The sequence below is a fragment of the Archocentrus centrarchus genome, chromosome 12, assembly GCF_007364275.1.
Source record: "Archocentrus centrarchus isolate MPI-CPG fArcCen1 chromosome 12, fArcCen1, whole genome shotgun sequence".
Lineage (NCBI taxonomy): Eukaryota > Metazoa > Chordata > Actinopteri > Cichliformes > Cichlidae > Archocentrus > Archocentrus centrarchus.
The window spans coordinates 14,759,051-14,769,608 of record NC_044357.1 but is presented as its reverse complement, the minus strand read 5'-3'; the positions used below and the strand labels follow the sequence as shown (position 1 = coordinate 14,769,608).

The window sequence follows — 10,558 nt, the reverse complement described above, 5'->3', positions numbered from 1 at the left end:
GAGCCTATCCCAGCTGCCATAGGGTGAGAGGTAGGGTACCCCCAGGTCACCAGTCTGTCACAGGGCTAACACAGAGAGAGACAGACAACCATTCACACTCACATTCACACCTGTGGGCACTTTAGAATCACCAGTTTACCTAACCCCACTAAGCGCATGGCTTTTGGACTAAGCTGGAGTACCTGAGTACTGTTGTTGTCCCTCCCTTTATGACCACAGTGTGCCCATCTTCTGATGGTTGCTTCCAACAGGATAACACACCTTGTCACAAAGCTCAAATCATCTCAAACTGGTTTCTTGAACATGACAATGAATTCATTGTGCTCAAATGGCCTCCACAGTCAGTAGATCTCAGTCCAACACAGCACCTTTGGGACGTGATGGAATGGAAGATTTGTATCATGGATGTGCAGCCAACAAATCTGCAGCAACTGTGTAATGCTATTATGTCACTGTGGGCTAAAATCTCTCAAGAGTGTTTCCAGCACCAATCTGTGCCACAAAGAATTAAGACAAGTCTGAAGTCCAAAATGTATCCAACCTGACCTGGTATCAGCCAAGTGTATCTAATAAAGTGGCCGGTCAGTATACATTAGAAAAGCATACTTAAAATTTCAAATAGATGTGTAATTTTGGGTATATTTCTCTGTATCACTCCATATGTTTAACAAAAGTCAAGTGAAAAAAAATGTGAATATTTTCAGTCACAAACTCAGCTTTTAACATTAGTAATGTGAGAGAACTGAGCTAAAACAGATTTCATTTAGGCGTCTACCTAAAGGTACTCTAGTAATAAACTATACTATTGATGTTATCTTATTTATAGCCGCGTGGTGGCAGCAAAGATCATGACGCAAGTAGATCCGGAGCGCGTGTTTTTGCACGTGCACGTTCCTGGGCGCGCTAAAAGTGTTAAATGTGTCAGTTTTCAAAATTTCACCGTGGAGAGACAATAAACCAAAGATATTTCCTTGTGTTCGCAAACTACTTCTACTTCCATTAAAATACATTTTAGCCGATGAATAACGTTTAAACTATTGCGGCTCTTTCTGCTTCTTAAAACGTAACTCCTCTAAAGCAGACTAATTACAGAAGCAGCAGAAGTTAGAAGTTAGTCCGGGTTCTGTAGTAACACATCAAGAATGAACAGCGGTTACTCACTCATAAACTCTGGGTGAGTGGGAGGGCTTGCCTGAGCTCCACTGTGCACTGGGAAGTTGCGGCAGTGAGGAGATCATCACTAAAAGTGCGGACTGTCGACCGGAGCCAGGTGACCGCACCGAGGAGATGCTGCTAAAACACAACGGGACTCATCTTCTGCTCACCGTCACCTGCATGTGCTTCTCAGGAGGTTTGCTTTGGTCCTACCAAGAAGAGGATGCCACTGACGGGTAATTTATTTATTTATTTTGTGCGTATGTGTGTCAACACAAAATAACAACAGTACTCTTTGCTGCAAATGTGCAATTAAATTATTACTTTGCTTTCAAAATGTCCCCCCCCCCCTCCCCCCCCGCAGTGAGAAATGCTCGGAAAATAATATTTCTACCACAAAGTACCCCTGCGTGAAGTCAACCGGAGAGGTTACGACGTGTTACAGGTACAGCAGTCAGCAGAGTGTGTCTGTTCTGAATGTGGGGATGTTTGAATGAAAGGTTTATCGCATGGTGTCAGATTTGGACTTGTCAATGTGAGATATAAAGTAATTTCCTTGGTAGACACTGGGTGAAGCATAATCATGAAGCATAAATGTAAATGAAGGTTGCATAAGCTGTCATTGCCTGGGGCTATTAATAATTTTAAACTGAAAAACAGCAGGCTATTAAACATCTTCTTTATTTTATCTACCGTTTATAAAGGTTGTCAAATCTCTGTAAGTATGTAATCATGTGTTGAGGAGTTTTCTAGTGACAGACGTGGATTTCCCACCTTATCAGCCTTTAGGAAGTAAAGGGATCATAGCGATCTAACGTATCCTTCAGCCTTCAGATTGGCCTTGTATGCGCTCTGGCACTGCCTCTAATTATGACAGTTCGCAGTCAGAGTGGACACAGCACTGCCTCACAGCATAACCTCTGTCAGAGGCTGTGGATTGAGTTAATCTGTCTTCACTGCAAGGGGTGCCTCACAGGCATAATGAAAAAAATAGTCGTTACTACAGACTTTAAAGCGCTAATCATATTAAAAATGTGTAAGAAACAGGCCAGATTTCATATAAGCAACAGAGTGTAATAAATGCTGTTAGTCTTCATCATGGGTGTGAGTAAGTTTTCCAGAAAGTTGAATCATTTAATTAGCAGCAACTACAGACGTGCTACTGCACCACCACCCACACAGAATTCCTTAAGGTGTTCTTTTAGGATATATGCTTGAGAATTATTTCATTTGGGCTTGGATGGGCAATAAATGCTCAAATGCCACTTTGCTAGGATGTAATGTTCTACACTGGGATTCAGGCTGTTGATGTGGGTGTTGTGTAGCTTTGGAAATAAAATCATGCAACCTATTTAGGGAAGTCATTTCAAACATTTTGCCAATGATCTTGATTTATAGCCGCTCTATTGCTGTATGTCCTTTTGGGAAAGAATATTGAGAAGTAAAGGAATGACAGATTTTTGGATATCTCCTCCACATTTCACAGACTTTAAAGAGTTTCATTTTTGCATCACTTGACAAACTGCTGGCCGTGGTTCAAGCACACAGTAACATCCTGTTTGATCTTCGAATCTCAAACACACTCTTAACATAATGATGTTGGTTTATGGTTATTGGCTGGAGCCGCAGTTGTTTCCCACAATGTTTATTTAAAGAAGAAAAGTTGTTTCAGCCAAGAGCCAAGATAATGCATCCTGGGTGCATTTCAGGTCACCTGCACAGTGTGAGCTGATGACTGTCTGTCAGCGCTAAATGGGCAGTTAAGAAACTGAATTTTAGTCATCAAAAGAGAGTGTAGAAAAGCTGAATGGAGATGGAAACACAAATCTCCATGTTCACTACCTCCACATGAAGGAGTTACTAACCACACTTTTGATGAAATAAGAGAGTTGCAAAATCCAATGTTCTTGTTTAACACCATTAACAGACTCCTTAATCCTGCCCAGTCTGCTTTCCCTGCCGTGTCTTCTGATGACTGTGAAGAATTTCCAAATTTCTTTGCTGGCAAGATCAACGGTATCGGGTCTCAGTTCAAGTCTGGATTCTTTCAACCTGCCCAAGTGCCTAATCGAGTTCTGATGTCCCAGTTTAATCAGATTTCCACGACAGATCTCACTGATATAGTCTCACACATGCACATTTCTTGCTGCCCAAGTGACATTATCCCTCCTAAATTAATTAAAACATTTCAACCTGTAGTGGTGAGATGGTGAGCTCTGTCCCCTCACAGGTTTGAACCCAGTTTGGGGCCTTTCTGTGTAGATTTTGCTTGTCCTCCCTGTGTCTGTGTGGGTTTTCTCCCACAGCCCAGCTTAGGGGTTAGAGGTTAGGTTTCCTGGTAACTCTAAATTGACTGAAGGTGTGAATGGTTATCTGTCTTTATGTATTAGCCCTGCGGCAGACTGGCAAGATGTTCAGTGTACCCTGCCTCTTGCCCTATGGCAGGTGGAATATGCTTCAGTTGCCCATGACCCTGCATTGGATAAGCGGAAGTGGATGGATGGATGGATGGATGGATGGATGGATGGAAAGCTCATACAGACTTGTTTCTTTCATCTAAGAAACATTGTAAAAATTAAGCTGTTACTGTCATCCAATAGAGTGGGACTTTTGGTACACACAAAGTGCATCTCTCAATCATCTCTTGCCCGTCTTCAGCAGGTCCAGAATGCAGCAGCATGGCTGCTTACAAAAACTAGCCAGTGCTCACACATCACACCCCTACTCTTGCAGCCCTTCTCTGGCTTCCAGTGAAATTCAGATTTCATTTTAAAATGTTAGTTATAATGTATAAAGCCCTACATTGCCTGCCTTCTGTCTACAGCATATAGCAGAGCTACTGAGCACTTATTTCAGTGGCCGGCCTCTTCAATCATCTGATCAGGGTCTCTTAACTGTTCCATGCTCTTATTTTTAAGAGCTCCCAAACTTTGGAAAAGCTTTCCTCAGCCTATCGGGTTGGCTGAATCAGTGGTTTGTTTTAAATGACTGCTGAAAAGATGTTTTTTATAAGTTAGCCTTTTCTTAGTCTTTCTCCCATTATTTCTGCCTATAGTTTACATCTAATGCATGGATGGAAGTGTGTATGTTTGACTGTGTGTCTGTATGCTCGAACATGTATACTTTACTTTAATGTGTGGTTTTAATCAAACTGATGCACTTTGTAATTGGGTTTAAAAAGTGCTGTACAAATAAAGTTATTATTATTATTATCCAAAATTAATACACTGATTGACATTTGATAACATGAATCTGCATGCTGCATTTTTCTCAAAATACAGTCGCACAGTGCTATTATGCCTTGGCATGAATGAGATATTCTTCAAAGGGAACCAAGCACCATTTAAGTTGGCAAGATTCAACTGCCAAAGGAAAATAAAGTCTTATGGCATTCATTATGTTCTCTGTAGAGTATCAGTGCGTCTGCACATCTCGAAACATTTTGTTGCGGTGCTAAACTCTGTCGCAAGACCTGTTTATGGAAAAGGTGTTGTTAGATGGGTATCAGTACCACTGAAATTTACAGTGTGAGCAGAGGTGTTGCAGAGGTTACAGAGAAGTAGTGTGCACGATTAGCTTTTAGTCAAGTGGATACATTATTACTGAACTTTTCTTCTTTTCTTTTCTTTTTTTTTTGCAGTCATCTCAATGAAACTTTAAATATATTTGTATTTAACAGTGCTGCAAGAAAAATAGACCAATTTTAGTCATGGGATGGCACTGTATGCACAACATTCATCCACAAAACATTGACCATACTGAGAAGCCGGGACCAGAGGAGACACCAGAGAGCTAGAGAGTTTCTAGTCTTCTTTGACTTTCTGTCTGAGTTGATTTCCATTGAGATTTCCATATTATGGGTTGAAAACAAGTTGTACAAGGATTCTGTCTCCAGCCATCAAAATAGGCCATAGTGTTTGATATGCTTGGCTCAAAATAGAAGTGTGGAAAAACTGTGCAGAGTTTTTTGTTTTAGGATTGTATTTGAATTTAAAAAAAAAATGGATGGGATTGCAACATAAAAGCTTTACTAAAAGAAAGAGGACGGTTTGATTAACATGATACACTGCGAACTGTTTGTTTCAACTTGGCAACATCTTTAGTGGTCACAGCTGTTGTGTTGTTGCAATATAACACTCAGAAATTATGTCATAATTGTTGCCAGTAGCAGCGTTTATCCTTGTAAAGTTTTGTTAGTTTTTGTTTCTTTTGGTGGCCATGCTAGCAATGCTCTTTTCTGTTATAAAATATTTTTTTTATTAAGCCACAGTTACTGATCAATCCTCCTACATTAGGTCATTTTTCTTTTCGTGGCTTGTGCCACTGAGCGTGATTTCTGATTTACTGGATCACTGCACAGAGTATAACCAAACAAAGTGTTTTATTTGAATCAGTGCTGCAGATTTTAAGGACTTCCAGGTTTTGCTTAGCAGTTGAAAAATCCTGTTTTGTGAGACAGACTCAGGGGAAAAATACACTCGCTGCTGAAGCTCAAACTGAGCATCAGAATGGGAAAAAGAGACTTTGAATGTGGCATGTTTGTTGGTGCCAGGTGGGCTGGTCTGAGTATTTCAGAATCTGCTGATCTGCTGGGATTTCCCTGCATAGTCATCGCTAGACTTTACAGAAAATGGTCAGAAAAAGAGAGAATAGTCACTGAACAGCAGTTTTCTTGGCAGAAATACTTTGTTGATACCAGAGGTCAGAGGAGAAAGGCAGACTGCTTTGAGCACATAGGAAGGCAAGAGAAACTCATAACTATTTGTTATAACCAAGGTACGCAGAAGAGCATCTCTGAACACACAACACATTGCTGACCATGTCCATCCCTTCATGACCACAGTGTACCCATCTTCTGATGGCTGCTTCCATCCACATCATGGATGTGCAGCTGCTAAATCTACAGCAACTATGTGATGCTGTCATGTCAATAACGATTAAACTCTCTGAGACATGTTTCCAGCACATTGCTGAATCTGTGCCATGAAGAATTAAAGCAGGTCTGAAGGTAAAACCTAGCACCAGCAAAGTGTACCTAATAACGTGTCCAGTGAGTGTATACATGACAGCAGCTCTTAGCAACTTTTGAGCTTTCATGAACTATGTTAGTCCAAGTCACAAAGCACAAAGATATTTTATCATTTTTGTGCTGTGTATTCATACGCATATTTTTCTTCCGTTTATTCGGGTTGTAGATGTTTTTCCATTTGCTGAAGTACTATATGAATTCCCTGACAGTCCAAGAAGAGAGCCAGATCCAGTATGTTAAGCATCATAGGATTGAGACACATTAATAATCTTTGTTTACAAGAGGGTACAAGAAACAGTGATTACATTGGCTTGATTTATTGTGTATACGATGTCAGCCTTACCTAGCCTGCAAAGGAAATGCTTCTCTGGAGAAGAAGCAGAACGCAGGCAGTGTGAGTTTTCCACTCTACAGCTGTAACAGTTACATATAATTGATGTGTGGCATGTGTAATTGTTGCTTTGTTATTTTTCCAAATAATTATGCTGGTACTTAGCAGCTTGTTGTGTTCCCTTTAGTCTCTCTTCTACAGTCTACTCTTCCACTTTGGAAGTCAGGGGAAACTCTGGCTTACACAGCAATAAAACTGAGTCTAACCTCTCCACACACCCCACCCCCTCTTCCCGTGAGATACGATAGTCATGACACATGCACTTGGCTGATCCAAACAGTGCTATTTGTGTCCTATAAATGTCCATTCACTTCTTTCCAATCAACTGCTCTGTTTTTTTTTTTTGTTTTGTTTTGTTTTTAAATATTTCCTTAAAGTATCGGGTCCTCTGTGCAGAAATGCAGAAATGTACCAAAAGGAATGAGAAAGGTTGTCTGCTCACTGCAAAATCAGTAACTGATTTATAGTATAATTCTAAGTCATATTCAGACACAGCTGGGGGTGCTGCTCAGTTCCAGTGAAGTGATCACTTCAGCCTGATTATTCAGCTTGGCCACAAGACCTTAAGTCTCCCTTGTTTCCTTTGGTTTTAAATCTGTTTTTCACATCATATTTAAATCTATTCTGCACCTTGGAATGATCCTCTCAGTTGGACTTCTGTTCCCTCTCCCAATTCAAATAGCTTTCAACACAAGAAATACATTTTGGGGTGCATTGTTGCCATACCGTTGTCCCTCCAGTGATCCATGAAGGATATATTGCAGCACAGTTTAGCAGACCCTAGTAAAATGATGTTTTGTTCTTTTGGACTACTATGTTTCTTATGTGCTGTTGTCAGTGTTCTGGACTGAAAAATAGAATGAGCCTAGATTTATAGACAACACATGTGTAGCATCATTCAGGAAAATTTCATGATGGAAAAAATGTAACTCGGAAAAGCCTCCATGTTATGATATTACTAAGTGAAAGTCAACTGAGCCATGTGCAAACATCCACTATTGTAAACAGTTTGATTGGTTGGAGCCCTTTGGATAGATGTCTTGCTTCAACTTTCCAACAACTGAATGTCTTCTCATGCTGATCATCTATCTGTAATAACACATTGATACAATATAATTAGGCATTAACTGCACGGTGATTATGATTAGTTTCCTCCACTGGAAAACTGATGTGTTAGATGGAAAATAGTAAGCTGGTTGAAATTGATTACACTTAATCTTGGGCTGTGTTTTTATCACTTACAAACCCATACCAATGTGAAACTAAATATAGGTCAGAGAAAAATTAGTAGGCTTGACCAATATCAAATTTTCCCTACTTGTTCATGGACCCCAGAAAAAAAAAAAAAAGTCCAAGTCAAAAGATTTTGGAAGATAAATTCCAGAAACTAGAGAACTGCAGCTCACAATTACATCTTCTTCAGCTGTTCTGCTATTGTTTTCCATCTGTGCCAAAAGAGGAAAGCTATGAATTATTCATACACTGTTACTAATGAAATTATTTCAGGTTTGGTTGTAATTCCAAAATATTTTAGATATGACAACATTTTAAGCTATTTGTCTTTGGGGAAAAAAAATGCATTACAATAAAGTAGGTGAATCATCTGAGGAAAGAACACAAAACAAGTCCAAGCTGTTCGTTAACAACCCTCCGCAGTGAAACACAGTTAACTGGAATTAACCTCAGTAGATGCAAAATGAGATAACATGGCTGAAAATCATGCCAATCAAAAATGCCTGAAATTATTTACATTACCTGGCACCATTTTCTTATATTTTGGTTCCATGTACTGAGTTAAGAGAAAAGTAATGATGCGGTGAAGTTGCTTGAACATTAGATACCTCATTATACCACCAGCTCTGTTATTAAAATGCCACAAACCCTTTCCTTTACAAAGTACTGAATAAATGTGCCATATAAATGACATAACCATAAGACTGCGGTCAGATATATTCCATAATAATAAACCCAATCCCTGAAATTACACATAATGTCCTGTCAGAGAAAAGATATCAACATCTGCTTTCTGTCAGTACCCAGAAAGTGGGTATAAAGCCTGTTAACTGCAGCAGACTGCTGTAATACACACTGCACTGTGAATCCTATGACATGAACTTTTGGTTTGGCTCTTCAGTGACAGCTCCCAAACAGTTGAACATTAAAAAGACGTTAACACATTGAGGAGGAGGAAGTCAGCTGCCCAGTTATCTCATTTAAAGTGAAGGAATGGATAAAGATGATTAATAATAATTACTTTTTATTTGATTTTTTTTGTCCCGGGATTGACTCAGATATTCTTTAGAAATGTCACCCTTATCATCAACCACATGCAAAGATTTCCTTATCTGAATGCTGTACCTTTGTCAGGCAATAATATTATTATAATATTATTATATATGTCTGCATGCACCCTATCTCCTCTTTAACGGCGGGGCCAATCTGAACAAAACTTTGTGCAAACATCATCACACACACAGCAATTACTAACATCTATATGTTTTGTTTTGTTTTTAAGATTTATTATAAATCCCAGTTGTTTTGATTTTTGTATACAATATGTTCATTTCATCATCTCCCTGCAAATGTGTGCCATGGTCAACATACGTCACCTGGAAGTAAGCTTGCACCAAACTTTGTATTCGTGTTGGAATTTTGTTGAACTAAAATGTAATTAGTCTGATGTATTTTCAGACTTACCTTAATGCATTTAAAACAGCTAATTGCAGTTTTCATTAGATTAACATGCTTTGACTAGGGAATACCAACAACATAAAACAAACAAAAAAAGAACACAATCACAACACCCACAGTTACGCTCAACTCAACAAGCTTTTTTGGCAGGGAACAGAAATGAAGAGAGGTCTTGTGTGACAACGTAAACTGTGTTGTTGACATATTAAAATTAGTCATGATTCAGAGAGTTCCTGAAAAAAATGTTAGTGTTGTATTTTTTCCAGCATTTTACCTCCTCAGTAAGTCAGACTGAAGGTTCATGACCATTTTTGCGTAGGTTACATGGAAGCCCTGCAAAAGGACCCAGAATATCAAATCTCTGAATATTCATCCACAATCCATACATCGACAATGATCATCATCCACACATCAAAACTTGAAGCTTTCTCATGCTGTTGTGAACACATTATGGCTTCTTTGTCATACATATAAGAAGGCTGGATTCATTTTACTTTATCTTCGGTCTGTATGTTCCCATTGTTTGTTTGTTTTTAGATTGTGTAACATTACTGCTTTAAAAGTTTACAATTGCACCACTTCTCCTTTTCATAGTAAATAATATTAATTGTGTTGGATGTTGTGCAAAGTTGAAATTGTAGTAGTTAGGTTATTGTGTACATTACTCTGCTGCCTAGGCTTTTTGCTTATGTACAATTTTGATGAATTACCTCCTTGTGTGCATGTCCCACTTTGGTGAATCCATTACTCTCAAACAGGAGGGATTAGGTGCACCTGCAAGCACTGCTCTGTGCCTACAAACCGTATTGTACAATAAATACATCTTTCCTTAGAAGGCCGTGCTCATTACTTAGTTCCATTTTGAACTAAGTTAATGAGGCAATTCTTTGTTTCTGTTTTTGTTCTGTGGGGCAGCAGAACCCAGTTTAAAGTTATTCAATTGTAACTTTATGATTTGTTGAGAAATCATGAATGTAGGATTGGGTGTAGATATACTGACATCATAAGAGGCTCATTGGTCATTTGTCAGAGATAAAATATTAGCTTGCTGTTGTTTTGAAGAAAGCCTTTTTCCTGTTAAGAGTGATTCTCATCAAAAAGTTCTTTAAAATGGTTGGTGTGAAATTAAACATCTAAGCCAAAATAAATACAAAATAAAATTCTTCAGTTTCCCAGACATGGATTAAGCCTGATTCTAAACTTAAAACAATGTTCAATCCATGTCTGGGAAACTGGCTAGATGTGTTGCATGTGACCTTGTTTCAGTAATTTTAACACGCACTTTCACATGG

The 10,558-nt window shown here is 38.9% G+C and overlaps 1 protein-coding gene across 1 annotated transcript in view; it reads left to right on the top strand.

The window, feature by feature from the left end:
• The first annotated feature begins 1,151 nt into the window (after positions 1-1,151).
• Positions 1,152-10,558, top strand: part of ccbe1 (collagen and calcium binding EGF domains 1) — a 37,274-nt gene continuing 27,867 nt past the window's right edge. The window contains exons 1-2 of the mRNA XM_030742894.1: positions 1,152-1,391; positions 1,520-1,600. Coding sequence (XP_030598754.1) covers positions 1,288-1,391; positions 1,520-1,600 — 185 coding nt within the window. The 5' untranslated portion in view covers positions 1,152-1,287. The remainder of the gene's footprint in view (positions 1,392-1,519; positions 1,601-10,558) is intronic.